The sequence below is a fragment of the Leptopilina heterotoma genome, unplaced genomic scaffold (assembly GCF_015476425.1).
Source record: "Leptopilina heterotoma isolate Lh14 unplaced genomic scaffold, ASM1547642v1 Lhet_66, whole genome shotgun sequence".
Taxonomy (NCBI): Eukaryota; Metazoa; Arthropoda; class Insecta; order Hymenoptera; family Figitidae; genus Leptopilina; species Leptopilina heterotoma.
The window spans coordinates 204,746-220,651 of NW_025111153.1; the positions used below are offsets into that span (position 1 = coordinate 204,746).

The 15,906-nt window shown below is 30.2% G+C and overlaps 1 protein-coding gene across 2 annotated transcripts; it reads left to right on the plus strand.

Annotated features, from left to right (window-relative positions):
* The first annotated feature begins 12,364 nt into the window (after positions 1–12,364).
* LOC122510068 lies at positions 12,365–14,419 on the plus strand. Of its 2 annotated transcripts, none has more exons than XM_043624470.1 (4): positions 12,365–12,501; positions 12,809–12,868; positions 13,038–13,313; positions 13,587–14,419. In XM_043624470.1, the coding sequence occupies exons 1-4, from the start codon at positions 12,436–12,438 to the stop codon at positions 14,007–14,009; spliced, it is 825 nt and encodes a 274-aa protein (XP_043480405.1). In that variant the 5' UTR covers positions 12,365–12,435; the 3' UTR covers positions 14,010–14,419. The 2 variants fall into 2 exon arrangements, with proteins under 2 accessions (XP_043480405.1, XP_043480406.1); XM_043624471.1 differs by having other exon boundaries at positions 12,371–12,578.
* The last annotated feature ends 1,487 nt before the right edge of the window (positions 14,420–15,906 follow it).

The window sequence follows — 15,906 nt, forward strand, 5'->3', positions numbered from 1 at the left end:
CAAACACCTTCAAAATTTAAAATTTTTATTATTTTTACCTTAATTGAGGTTCATATTCTTAGAAAAGAAGTTAAGAATGTAAGAAATTTTTTTTTAATTTTAGTTAAAAATAAAAATTGCTACACGTCACGCAAGTCGAGAAAAAATATCAGGACCATCAGTGGTTACGACAGCCCTTATTTCTGGTTAAAATAAATCAAAAGAATTTATATAAACATTGCTCAAAACACTAATAAAAAGATGCCTAAATGTAATTGAATTTTAATTTATATTTTCTCACCAAAAATTTTTTTAAAAATTTTATAAAAATGAGCCACCTAATGTGGTTTCCCTCCTTAAATAGGAGGATTTTGAATATTTTTTATTCGCTAATAGCAGTCTATTTCTTCACGAGTGTTTAAGACTAAATTATATATTTTTTAAAGTTTAATTTTTTCTTCATTTTGTTTAACTTAACCAACAAATAAAAAAATAGATTTCTTTAAGAAAGTCTAAAAGATCCATTTTTTCTTTTAGCGGTTGGGGTTATATGTTTTATTTCTTAAATATTAATTTTTTCTCCATTTTATTTAACTTAACCAACAAATAGAAAAGTTGATTTTGAAAATAGGAGCAGTTTGTTTATTTTTTCTATTGGTCTAAATCATCCATTTTTCCTTTGAGGTTTGGGATTATAAATTTTATTTTTTAAATATTATTTTTATTCCATTTCGTTTCACTGGAGCACCAAATAAAGTAATCGCTTTTTGAAAATAGGAGTATAAATGTCAGTGCCGCCATCTGTCTTGACAAATAAGCGGCAATATACTAATGGGTCAGACCATTATATTTTAAAAAAAGTCGTTGCGGCCTAATTTTTAAAAAAATTGATACTTTTAGAAATGAATCTATATGATCTCTGAAGAACGAAATGAAAAGAATTATATTAAAATATTTATTATTTTTCTTAAAATATGAGTGTAAAGTGGAGAAGGTGCGAAAAAATGGCACTTTTTTAGCAATTAGAAAATATTTAAAAAAGTATTAAAAAATTTTTAAAAGTGCAAAAAGATTTATTGATTTATGTTTAAAATTAGTTGATTAATTATTCTTTAATAAAAAAAACTAGTAAAAATATACAAATAATAGATAAAATATGTTTTTAAAGTCGATCCGTTAAATAACCTAATTTTGACGTTTTTATCAATTAATTAAGAGAAGGTGAAACTATTGAATTAAATAAAAACTCACCGAATATAGAGTATTTTTGATGAACTTTCAGGATTTCTTATCACTTTTTTAATTTTTCCTATAAATGTACAAGAAATATTGAGTTGAAAGTACGCGATTTCTAAATTTTTGCGTACTTTACAACTTAATAATTCCGTTAAAGAAAAATAAAAAAATTTTGCACTTTCACAACTTCTAAATCACAACGAAATCTATACACTCAAAAATTTTCTTTTTGGTCCCGGGTCTAATTTAAAAAATATAAAGTTTTTAAAATTGCACACTTTTTCAGGTTAAAACTGCTTATTTTCTTAAAATTGAAGTTGGTCTTTTATTGTAAATCACGTTCCGATCATAGTGTTTAAATTAAAAGCCAACTTTAATTTTAAGAAAATATATTAGTTTTAACCTGAAAAAGTGTGCAATTTTTAAACCCTTATATTTATTAAATTAGACCCGGGACCAAAAAAGAAAATTTTTGAGTGTATAGATTTCGTTGTGATTTAGAAGTTGTGAAAGTGCCAAATTTTTTTATTTTTCTTTAACGGAGTTATTAAGTTGTAAAGTACTCAACAATTCAGAAATCGCGTACTTTCAACTCAATATTTCTTGTATATTTAAAGGGAAAATTAAAAAAGGGATAAGAAATCCTGAAAGTTCATCAAAAATACTCTATATTCGGTGAGTTTTTATTTAATTCAATAGTTTCACCTTCTCTTAATTAATTGATAAAAACGTCAAAATTAGGTTATTTGACGGATCGACTTTAAAAACATATTTTATCTATTATTTGTATATTTTTACTAGTTTTTTTTATTAAAGAATAATTAATCAACTAATTTTAAACATGAATCAATAAATCTTTTTGCACTTTTAAGAATTTTTTAATACTTTTTTAAATATTTTCTAATTGCTAAAAAAGTGCTATTTTTTCGCACCTTCCCCACTTTACACTCATATTTTAAGAAAAATAATAAATATTTAAATATAATTCTTTTCATTTCGTTCTTCAGAGATCATACAGATTGATTTCTAAAAGTATCAATTTTTTTAAAAATTAGTCCGCAACGACTTTATTTGAAATATAATGGTCTGACCCTAATGTACCACCGGTAACATCGCACAACATAGTAACACATAGAAATTACTTTCTACTTAAGAGCGTTCGATGGTCTCTGAAATTTGTAGGTTATGTGCGACATACACTTTTCGCCCTACAAAAACGGTACTGCCTGGTTTAAATGACGTGAAATTGGTAAACAATCATTTTTGAACGAGTTTTTCTCTGCACACAAGTACTTTTTGCAAAATCTGAATCCGAACCAATGACACAAATCTTCTTAATTACCTAAATCCAAAATATTTTTTTAATCTATGCAGAAACGCGGTTGCAAAATGGTAAATGCAAAAGCAACAAAAGTAATGTAATGACAGGCGGCAAGACGTTTGTTACAACCATTTGCCATTAGAGGGCAGAAGCATGCAGGGAGCGTAAAGGCTCAGGTGTCAAAATGATTCGCATTACATTACTCTGGCCTTTCCCATTTTGTAATCGCGTTTCTTCAAGAATTAAAAAAATATCAAGGATTTAGGTAATTAAGAAGATTTGTGTCAATGGTTCGGATTCAGATTTTGCAAAAAGAGCTTGTGTGCAGAGAAAAACTCGTTCGAAAATGATTGTTTACCAATTTTATGTCATTTAAACCAAACAGTGCCGTATTTGTTGGGTGATAACTATTTGTCGAACATAATCTAAAAATTTCAGAGACCATCGAACACCGTTAATTAATAATGATTATCATCAAAGGAGTTTCAATTTTATACAATTCTTATAATTTAACTATTGCCCTATTGATAAAAACAGTTTTTTTACATTTAAGGAATATTTATCGTTAAAATGGAGAAAAGTTAATCACTTCCAAAGTGACAGATAACCGCCGCACATCGTTCACTTTAAATACTGTTTATTGTTCAATAACAACTTTATTACACTTAATTATTGCTTAAATCAATTCCCTAAATACTAATTTACCAATTTAAAAAGCTTTTTTAACCAAATATTACTTATTAGCTCTTATATAATATTTTGAGAGAACCTGATAGAAATCTGATCGAATTCGCTCAAATCTCTCTCAACACTATCCGCTATTAAAATACATGGCAATTTTTCGCGTCTGCGTCGCGCGTTTCTTACCTGGCTGGCGAGGTGCTATTCCTGGTCAGAAAAAATCTTTCTTTCGCGTGAGCAGGTGAACAGTTCTGTATAAAATGTAATTTTTAGTAGTAATGATTCAAATCCACATAAACAACATATTTTCTTGTTCCAAAAAGAGAAGAAAACATTAAAAAATAGCAAAAGCAATAATGAGAGACGATATTGTTTTAAAAAGTGGTCATAAAGTGTGTGCTTTGAATATTATCTCTTATAATGACATCTTGTGGCAAAAGGAAATTAAAGGTCTTGATGGATCTGTTCTTGGTGTTGTTAGTATGCATGCATATTTCTCATTTCAAAATGTAATTTATACGATTAATATGATTAAATACAAAAAGTAATAAAAGAAACATAGGTTTGACAAAAAGGAATAAATTGAATGAATAAAAAATTGTATTTTTATTTAATTTGAAATAAGGTTAGTACAAAATTTCAAGACTCACACAAGGAGCTCTCCCAAATAAATTTCATGGATGTCCTCAATATTTATCCAAAGCGGAACCTAAAAAACAATTCACGCAAAAAATTGTAGTGCGGACGTGGATCCGTATGTAATTAGAATTAAATCCTATAAGATTCCTATTAAAAAAACGTATCCAGTACCAATAGTGCATCGAATTTGCCTCGACGCGCGCTTTATAAATGCAATTATAGAATCCGATCATCGGGCACCTCTTTTAATATATTAATTAATTCAAAAATTCCACAACGTTAGTTTTATGTCAACGACCGATTTGACTTCTGGGCACTGGCAGATTCCTTTACATCATGCTAGAAGAAAATATACTGCTTTTTTATACAATTCGCAGATGTATCAATTTTCTCGATTGCCATTTGGCCTGAAAAGATCAGGATCTGCGACTTTCTGCGTTTATACAGTACCGTCCGAAATTGTCAGTCCACCCATTTTTAAAGGAATGAAAAAAATGTTTTAACATAAAATTCATGAAAACTCAAATTTTTTTGGTTTATATTTTGAAAGACAGTAAAATTTTGAAAAGAATAAGACCTCACAGAAGTCATTTGGCAAATATTTTTTTAAGATATTTTAAAAAAAACTGAGATTGGATTCGAATTCAGCGACCCAAAAGACATATAAAAAACATGGTCCGGTCAATACTTTCTTAAAAAAAAATTTTGTGGTCCTGTGTAATAAACGCATTTTAATAATCTTAGGCTTATTTTAGAGGTCATTTTCTACAGAATTAGAATTACTTATGGGCATTAACCTGTAATTTTTTACTTGAAATAAGCATCACGTCAAAGTTGAACAAAAAAATTTGAAATAATATTATTAAAAGAAAAATAATTTTTGAAATTCAAACATATTTTTTTATTAAATTTTCTTGAAAAATCTACACCATATCATGTTTCATATATGTCCTAGAATAGTTTTTAGTACAAAAAATTTATTTCAAATTTTTTTGTTCAAGTTTGACGTCATGCTTATTCCAAGAAAAAAATTACAGGTTAAGGAGGTTCTCCGGCTGCTACTCTTGAAAAAATCGATTTTCTTCCAATTTTATTTAAATTTTGAGGAAATGTTTCTTCGAGTGCGCTCTAAATGTGGTAGAAATTTCAGAACCCTTTGCGATGCTAAATTTTGAAATATTCAAGTTTATACTTCAGCTTCTACATGCGATTATTTTGAAAATATGAAAAATGCCAACTACGATGTCTCGTTTTTTGACATGGTAAAGGGTTCTGAAATTTCTACCACATTTAGAGCGCACTCGAAGAAACATTTCCTCAAAATTTAAATAAAATTAGAAGAAAATCGATTTTTTCAAGAGTAGCAGCCGGAGAACCTCCTTAATGCCTATAAGGAATTCTTATTCCGTAGAAAATAACGTTTAAAATAAGCCAAAGATTATTAAAAAGCGTTCATTACACAGGACCACAAAATTTTTTTTTAAGAAAGTATTGACCGAACCATGTTTTTTATATGTCTTTTGGGTCGCTGAATTCGAATCCGATCTCAGTTTTTTTTAAGAATATCTTAAAAAAATATTTGCCAAATGACTTCTGTGAGGTCTTATTCTTTTCAAAATTTTACCGTCTTTCAAAATATAAACAAAAAAAAATTTGAGTTTTTATCAATTTTATGTTCAAAAATGTTTTTCATTCCTTCAAAAATAAGTGGACTGACAATTTTGTCCGGTACTGTACAAGCATTACATCTGGCTTCAGAAAATCGTTTTGAAACTGATTTGACGAGATAAAAAGATGATTTTCTAATTGCCACGCGAGGTACTTTTCATGATCATTTAAAAAGCATGGATCAAATTTTCACTTTATTACAGGAAATTAATATTACTTTAAAATTAAATAAGTCTATTTTTTGTAGAAAAGAGGTAAAGTTTTTGGGCCATCAATTGTCGGTTACTAGAGAATAAAGTTGTCGGTTACAACTTCAGAATAAAGTGGATATAATTTGGGAATTTGAGAAATCGAAAAATAAAAACGATTTACAAAAATTTCTCGGGTCATGCAAATATAACATTGCAAGAATATTTGCATGTTCTTGTACATGTTAATTGTTCCAAATCCTTGTGGTATTAATCTTATACAAGATGTTGCACAAGATCTTCTTTGAATTTTGTATGCTAATATAGTACATTTTCTTTGACAGAAATGGCACAAGTTCTGATACTGAACTTGTACAAGATCTTGTACGGGAATTTTTAGTAGGGAATTGATGTTTTGTTTGCAGATGCGGAAAATATTGCCACGGTGAGCTTGAACTAAGTTTAAATCAAAGGTGAAGCGAAATGGGATTTCCCTACTGATTCTAATACTGGGTAAATACTTTAAAGTAAGTAAATTAAGTTTTTTGTTGAAATACTTTTAAAGATATTTTATATAAGAAACAACATTTTTCAAATAATAATCGGAATAGGAGAGGGTGGTCCCATATCGATATTCTAAAGTGCAAAGGCTAAAAATTTGCCAAAAATGTGTTTCTTTCTTCTGCGGCCTTCCTTCTTTCTGTGTTTGGTTCTTCGGCTTTTTTAGCTTCATTTTTCTTCTTCTTTGAGTTTTCAGTCAACTGAGGACTGCTCCTTTTCCGCTTGTGACCTGCCGAGACCACATTTCTTAATACTATCGCAGCTGAAAAATCGTGTACAAGATCGTGTACACGATGTTGCACAAGACCATGTACAGGAACATTGACCCGAACCTACACAAGATTAGCAAGTGAACTTGTAAAGGAAATTGGAACAAAGAACATGAACAAGAACGTGCACAAGAACATGCACGTGTAAATTTTTGAGTGGTTTTTGAGTTCGAAAACATCTAGGCGAACATGCACATGTTCATGCATTAGCCCGCAGGTACTCTTCCATGTTTTTACAGTCACTCATACACGGAGAGAAATCTGTTGCTCTTAGCGCATGAGCCGGACGTAGTAAAAACGCACACACACCACCATGCATAAGTTGGAAGAAATCCATAATGATTTTTCATGGAATTGAGCAACTGTGGCACAAGTGGGCTCAAGCTGTGCAAAGTTAGCACCGGCCTTCGAAAAATTAGGTACAGACGTCTACGCAAAAAGCAAACCAACATGTCTTGTGCGTTATTCATAACACATTTCTCTCCGTATACTTAATGTTTTTCCCACATCGAGGAACTATCGGGCCTTAACAGTTTACTAACATCTGGACAAGATGGGCCCTGAACCGTTTCAGTTATAGCATTGCCGAAGCATTGATGCGACGTCTATGATATCCAGTGGCACGTTAACGTTGTTCGTTTGGACGTGGAGGTCGATGTATCTATCCAAGATAGCAGGAAGTTTAGCCTGACTCATAGTCGAATACGTCTTTAAATTAAGAATGAGTCAACGGTTTTTCGTTGATTACCACATGATTCATATTAGCGATGAATGTTTTTATTTCTTTGTAAACATAAAGCACTGTTTACGAATTAAGTTCACTTTACTTCAATTAATAACGCTCATATTTTCCACAATATAAATTGTTATTGCAAAAGAGTATCCGATAGCTAGCAAGTAAGAGACAATTAGAAGCAATTTTTCGTTACTGACTTCTTTTGGAGGTAAAATCATATTTGGCTTTTCAATACCTTGCTCCAGAAATTGATGCAATAAACCGGCCTAAGATGCTCTAAGTATCACTTCATTAAAACGATCAATATAAGGAGAACCATTTCTTACTATCCAGGAAATAACATAATACCCCACAGGTTCCTGCAGTATTCTTGCGTTTAAATTTAATTTCTTGTTGAAAAAGTTTCTACATAGATTTCTTTAACGAAATACAAGATACATTTGCATAGTTTTTTAAAAAAGCGAAGCAGTCGTTATTGCTTTTTATGCTAGAAACATTTCCTATTTTTGTGCCTATTTTACGAATATATGAAATAGGACTTTTCAGCAAATATTTTTCAAAAGCAGGATTAGTAAATAGAGTTAGAGATGAGATTGTAAGTTCTTTGAGACTTGAAATTTGTGGCACGGATCGCAAAGAGAAGTCCAAGATCACTGAGTACAAGTACCCTGAGTAAACAATGCAACTCAACATTCACTTACCAAAAACTATTTTTTCTGTTTGCTTCTCAGGGTTTCTGGTAATCGACATTCCCATTATAATTTGAATGATGTTGAAAGTTTGACAAGTTTCTCTAAAGGTTATCCAATAGGTTCCCAAAACTCTGCGTTGCGTCGGTTGCTATGGCAACATGTGCTAAAATCAACGCAACGCAGTCATTCGCAGACAAACGCATAGTTTTGGGAACCTATTGGAGAAAGGCCTTAATAAATTTCAAAATCCATGCTACGATTCGAATAGCAGCAATTGCAACACTGGTTGTAAGCAACATATACATGAATTCTTTTATTATTACGACAATCTTAGTAAACTTGGAGGTAATTGGAATCACAGCTTGTATAACATCAGAGTCCACAATACGTATCAGTGGATTTATTCGTAAACCATTCTCTGCACTTGGTAAATCTATTAGATTTGAGATCACATCAAATTTTTTTGGTGTAAGATTGTAGAAAGTGTGCTGGCACTGATAAGTACTGAGAGTAGAAATTTTATGGGTTGTCCATGAAAATTTAAAAGCTTGTTTGACAACCATTTTGTATGCGCTATTACTTTTTGAGTTCTGTAGGTTTTTGCAAAAGGATTGATTTCATGCATGATGGGTTGTCTACGTACTTTGAATTCCAATAACTGTTGCTCTTCTCGTGAATGTACAATGTCTAAAAAATCTTCGGACCATGAGAGTGTTAGATTTTCCTTGATCAAGTGATTTTCTTTTTGAGAAAGTAAATTAATCAAACATCTGGGATAAGAATGTCCATTAGATAACTGTTTCAGTTGGTTTAGTGTATGTGCTACATGAACCCAGGTGTCATTTTGATTGTCATCAAGAATCATGATAAATAGCGTCGTTCGCCTAGGTGGTTCAGATGAAGGTGGAAAGTGCTTTTGTAAACCAATCTGCAGATTAGTCAAACTAGTACTAAATGATGGAAAGTGTTTAGAAACATCAGTGATGAGAAAATTGACGCTTTAGCTTGAATTCTTAAGAAATTGATCATCAACGATAAACATTGCCTGATGTAGTTTCGATTACCTTTTTAGGTACTTTATTAATCCCCGAGTATAACTTCCAGGGGCTGACATTCCAAGAATGACTATAGCAGAGAATGTTAAACAAAAACTACACTTTATAAACTTCATAATTATTTGCTGTATTCAACAGGAAGTAATATTTATACTTTTTCATATTTGGATGTAATTTATACTTCCTAATATCTGACTCTTTTGTAGGCGAAGTGAACTCTATTTAAGCAAAATTTTTACATGACAAAGAGAACTTTATAGTGAAATTAAAAAAAAATATATATTATTCTTAGATATGGACATAGATTGCCTCTGTAAATAGTTAGAAATTTTAAATATCCGTCTTTTACTATGAAAAAATGTTATGTATTTGTTTAAAATGTTTGTTTGTACATTTTGCTTGGATACTATCTAACAGAAATAGGTCATCATTAATAATTGAAGGGCTGGCTGCAATAAGGGGACGAACGCGTTGTTGAAATGGATAATACCAGTCAGGTAACAGTGAGCGGCTCAAGGCTTGTCACTGCCAGCCGACTAGTAGTATCCCTTCCAAGTCTCGCGTTCGTTCCCTTATTGCAGCCAGCCCTTCAATTCTCGTGAGTATCTTTTGTAAAAGAAAGAAATTGCTTCTAATTTTAAAGTCAACATTTTGTAACAATAATTTTTTCAAAATGAAAACAAGAGGTCTTTGACGAATAATTTATTTTGGAGTTCGAATAATTTTCATGGACTCAATTTCTATCACATTTAGTATTTTCGGATTCACATGATTCCAAATTATTAATCTGAAGTAGAGATGTCAATATTGATGTATTTGTACAGCAAATAGATATCCCTGGGATATATTGAAAAAATTATGGATATTCCACGAATATTCTGGGTGTATGTTTGATATTCCTGGCATGTGATTAGAAAAGTCCCGTCACACGTGTAATAGTTTCCGGGAGTTAGATCGAGAATTTCCTGGGAGTCTCTACTAAGAAATTCCCTGGAATTTCCTGGGAGAGTCCAGAGAATTTCTCGAGAGTGACTCCCGGAAATTTCTAGTTCTAGTTTCCAGAAACTTTTTCACTTGGGGTAAAACATTGATTTTTTTATTTTCGAAAGTTGTAAGGTATGGTGGCTGATTTATATATTCAACTAAAATACTATATAGATGTTAAAATCATTTATTAAAACTACTAGAAAAGATGAAAAATAACAAAAAGAGAAAAAACTTATGATTTTAAATTATAGAAAAAAAGTTTGACTTAAGTTATTGTTACAATTTGGACATGTGAAGTAGCTGGTGAATGTTTTAACGGAACTAGCATGAACTTCTCGACCGCAAGTGTCACATATTCGTGAATTGTTGCGTTTGAGCACAAGAGGCATTAGTACACAAAAAATGCAAAGACAATTGAAATTGGTGCAAAAAAAATGATCCGACACTGTACACTCGTGCTTATCGATGCCTTCTACCAGAGAAGGCACTAATTTCACGAAGTTTGCCTACCTTCTATACTGCCTAAAAAATCAGCCAATGGAAAAGCAGAATTCTGTTGACATTATTGACACGAACTATAAAGAATATAGAAAGTGGGTAAAACTCGTCAAATTTGTGCCTTCCCTGAGAGAAGGCATCGATGAACACAAGTGTACCTTGTAAAAATTACGCCATCATACCTTACAAGCTATTGTTGGAAATATGATGGTGTCACTTTCATACAGCGCAAAATGAGCAAAATGTAAAATACCAATAACTGTTGTCCAAGGTCTAAATAATACGTTCCATACATTTATTTGACTCAATTATCAAAAAATCTTCACTCTGGCACTGTTAACACAAATATCCAATAACACTTTTTACTTTTTTCACTACTTTTTTATTCAGAATCACTTAGAGTACAAATAAAGCACATGTCCGCTCATTAATATTACTGCATATAAAATGTCAACACGACAAAAGACATCGACCACAGTGATAAGGCATTTCAGATGTGACGTTACATGTCAGATTTGACAAGTCCGCCACGATACCTTACATTCCCTATAAATTATAAAAAATACATTTATTACTTAAAAAATCTTAGTATGCAATTAAAATACCTTTAATTTATTTGGAACCCTTGTAGAAGCATTACCCTTAAGTGCTAAAGTTTTACTCGGTATAAAATTATCAGGAGATTTCCGAGCCAATTAACAAATTGAATATTTACATAATAATTGATTCGATGATCTTGTGTTAATATTTTTATATTGAAAAAACGATATATTTGGAGAGTCTAATAATTTTTGCTGAGTCTTCTTCGAATTATACAATTTATTAAGGCGCATACTACAAATTCCGTTTGGTAACCATTTGTCATCGGCTTTATAGCCATTTATATACCATTGCAACCTTTCTTTTTGCAACAAAATATACATATTTTACTGCGATTTTCGTCGTTGTTACAAGAGTGATCTTTCGGCTTGATCTTTGATTTAAACTTAGTTCAAGGTCACCATGCGAAAAAATAAGATTTTTTATTTGTTTTCAAGTAAAGAATAACATTTTATTTGTTGGATTTAATTGTGTCAAACTGTCATTATATGACTTTAAATATACGCGCTTATTTTGACTGTAGGTACTTTTCGGGGAGAAGGGATTTCTGTAATTTCGACATATTGTTTCATAATACCTTTTATCGACAGTTATATCATGAGCCTTATGGTAGATAGTCAAGATCTGCAAATTTTATCTTTTTATCATTTTGTAACAATATTTAAATCAATGTGTATATATGTATGTGAATTGTTTAATTAATAAATTGTTTTTATGGCTCTTATAATTATTCAATTTATTAGCTCCTATATTATTCTACAGCGACATAATTTTGAAAACCCAATTTTTTTACTCTGATTGTTGATAATTATACTATTTGTGTAAAAAATTAATTTTATATTACATGTTTTTAAAAAAATCACATGGCAACACTAATGTAACTGCAGTTATACACTGCAAATAATTTAATATTTACTGAAATGAGAATATGAATAAAAAAATTTAAAATAAGAATTAAATGTTTTTATATATAATCCTCTTGCGATTATTTATTAGTAATTTTTTTAAAAGCCTTAGAATCTTTATTCATTATAAGTGTATAAAAAATAATTATTATATCATTAAAATTTTAGAAATATAAATATAAAAATGACCGCTAAGATCTGCTAGCCAACATATCTATAGATATATTTGATAAACTTAGTTCACTACTAAGCATACTGTCATAACAGATTAAATGATATAACAAAAATTATTTGTAAATACAGAATATAAATTAACTTAGAGAGATATTGATTTCAGTTTATGATTTAATCTTTAGCAAGCAACGAAACAAAACCTATAACTAGAAATTAATATCAATTACATTTGTCTTTTAGTGTTAAATGATAATGTTGTTTGAAACTATTTTCCATGTAGGGATTGTCTGCATTGTCTTCGATCTAACTTATGTGAGCAAAATCATCAATATAATTGACGTTTTGATGAAAAATTTTAAATAAAATTTTATTTGTCATGTCAGCAAAATGTAGGTACTTTTGAGAATATAGTGTGTTTAAGAAGTAATGTGCATCAATATAAAGTCAAGCAATCTTCTTCAAAAAGTATTTTGAATTATGGTCAATTTTTGCGTGCTACACATCTATAAGGAAACGATCACTTTTTATGCATTTTTAGCAAAAAATCGTACAAATTCCTTAACAACGATATGACCATCACCTCCAATCAGATTCGCTACATTTTTTGTAATTATTTTAGACTGTAGCAGAGCTCAATGTCAATTTCGGGACGCAAAACGAGTCAAATAGTAATGTGGAGGTACTGTAAGCATACACCTGTGCAACATCTTGTTCATGTTCTTGTTTCTGACAACAACATGTACTTTGAAAATATAAGAACTTACCAATGATGTTGCATATGTGTTTACATAGTCAACGTTGCAGTCGAGATAATATCAGAATAATGCCTAGTATTTTACAATTTACAGAGTTATTACCAATATTGTCCTAAGAATATGACATTTTTCTGGGAAGAAAATAAAAATGGGTATGAACAATTTTGTGATTGTATAGATGATCTATTATATAATCCTGAAGATGGAAATCCTTGTCGCATTGATGGATTTGTTCCTTATTATGGACATTGCTACTATCCGTGGAGATATGGATACCCATGCAGTAATAATAACACTTATTTAGGAATTAATAAAAATTTTCAAATACAATGTGATGACTCCAAGTATTTAGGAATAAATGATAATCAGGTAACTTTTATTAAAAACAGAATAGTACTATAAATTTGAATTAATCTACTTTAATCTAAAATGAGCATGAAAGAGGACTCTTTATATTAATACACAAGATACTTAGGAATATTTAAATTTTTTGAAAAAATTAGTTTGTCACTTATTTCAACTAATTACTTTTATTTGATTAATTTCTTTAAAAAAAATCATTCTTGGTTGTAATTCTGGTCTTTAATGTTATGTTTTTTTATTACTGTTTTATGTTGTAAATCTTTACGAATGTAATTTCAGAATTCGTCCAAAATCTGTCCACAAAATGCGTATTTATATTCGAGTCATTATCCGTCAAACTATCTCTGTAAGTGTTATGAGGATTTTATATTCTTAAATGGATATTGTTATGAACCTTATAGGCAAGGTCCTTGTCATCTAGGAAGTTACTTAATATTTACTCCAGGAGAAGGTTATCCGAAATGTGAAACAAATCCATGTGCATTAGATGGTATGGTTCCATTTAAAGGTAGTTGTTATCAAATTAACGAATATGGACTGCCATGTACTCCAGATTCCTATGAGTTAACTGCGACTAAAGAAGGCACTTTTGAGTTAAAATGTAGGAGGATCGGTTTTGTGATTGTAACTGCGCCTGCTAAAGTTTGTCGAGCTGGTAGTAGAAGAGTTCATCTATTAGGATGTAAACGTGTTTTTCAATAGAGTTCAATAATTTAAATTTTATAGTTTTTTGTAACTGACCAAAAAGAAAATTAAATTATTTTCTTTATTTTAATTCACGATTCTTAAAAATTACCACAATGGCAAATTTAAAAATTATGAAAAAACATATTGTTTAATTTCATAAAGTACAATAATTGTAAGTAAGTTGGATTAGTGGAAAAAAATACACCCCGAATTTTGGTTGAAATAAAGGACACCTCTGTCATATAGCAAACCTCTTTGATATCGCAACGAACCTGCTATATGTGTCCCTATTTCAACTAACTTTAAACAAACTTTTTTTTAAGTTTTTACCTTTTAGAAAAAGATGTAAAATTTATATTTTTTAAAAATAAATTTTAAAAACTGATTATTTCTTAAACCAATTTCTAATTAAAATGTTATTTTTAACTTACTGCCAAATGTTCAATTTTGTATGTGTTTCAATAAAATTTTTGGTATGAATACAATTTGTACTATCCTTTTCGAGAATAAAATATGTTGTATAAACTTATGTTTGTTAATGAACAAACTGAAAAATATTTATTAAATAACGATAAAAGTTCAACACCATAATCTTTAAACACTTCGTTTTTGAGGGCATTTTTTATTTATTTATTTTCAATGTATACACGGGCAATGCCCTTTATTACAAAATTAAAAAAATACTTTAACTAAAAAAGAAAAAATGCTTATTTTATATTGCGTAGACACTCTACTAATTTGCCCTTGAACACATTGTAGTAAGGTTGAAAGAAATCAATGTCACGTATAGCATTTGCCTTCCGACATATACGTGTTAAAGCACAATTATCCCCGTAATTTGTTCGATGGTTTTGAACTTTAAATTTTGATGGAAAACGAAGAGAAATGATAGGCGTTGACAATGAAATTTGAGATAATATTGTAGGGCTTTCAGTTTTACCATTTAGAACTTTATACAAAAATATAATGTCATTCATATGAAATCTATACTGAATTGTGGGAATATCCAAAAGTCGACTAAGCTCAGTATAATCGTGGTTATATCTATCAAAAGGAATGCCAACCTGTCTTGCAGCGAATCTTAGAAAAACATTCTGCACTCGTTCGATTCTTATTTTGTGTACATAGTATTAAGGTGACCAAATGACAGAAGCGTATTCAAGGAGAGGTTGAACAAATGCGAAGTACTTTAATACTCGGAGATTATGAAACTTAGAACCCACTCTCATTATCATGCTTAAGGCTCTAATAGCTTTATTTACAACATTGTTTTAGGCATTTTAAGCAAATAGAAACTTACAGTGAAGAAGTTGTTCAGAATAGAACAAAAAAGCTCCTTCGCAACTGACTCTCCACCACACTAAATTCCTATCGTATTTAAAGGCATGTGAATCCAGCCGACTTCAATTAATATATGCGTATTAAATAGGTAGAGCCACAACAATCTTTTATAAAATTGTTCTGACACTAGAATCTTTGGCAGAGGCATGTTTTGTGCATAATCACACTCACAACGGAGAACATTCTTTTATGAAAATATTTCTTTCTTTAATGTCTTAACTCTAAAACTGACTACTTATGCGCATTAAATAGGTAGAGCCACAAAAATCTTTTATAAAATTGTTCTGACACTAGAATCTTTGGCAGAGGCATGTTTTGTGCATAATCACACTCACAAGGGAGAACATTCTTTTCTGAAAATATTTCTTTCTTTAATGTCTTAACTCTAAAACTGACTATTTATGTTTTAAAATTTTCTCAGATTCCACACTTTGCTTATAGCTTAAATAGCAATAATTACAAATATCACTCTTTAGTAGTCAAAATGAGTAAATTATATTAACATTAAAAAAATTTACTATAAGTCGTGAAATATAAGTCTAATAAATTATGTCTTCCAGAAACATTAGCA

Excerpts from the sequence above, each read along its gene's own strand:
- LOC122510068 (XM_043624470.1), top strand. The coding sequence starts at position 12,436 with ATGATAATGTTGTTTGAAACTATTTTCCATGTAGGGATTGTCTGCATT. Across the intron at positions 12,502-12,808 it reads TTGTCTTCGATCTAACTTAT|ACTGTAGCAGAGCTCAATGT; the intron begins GTGAGCAAAATC and ends TAATTATTTTAG. Across the intron at positions 13,314-13,586 it reads TAGGAATAAATGATAATCAG|AATTCGTCCAAAATCTGTCC; the intron begins GTAACTTTTATT and ends ATGTAATTTCAG.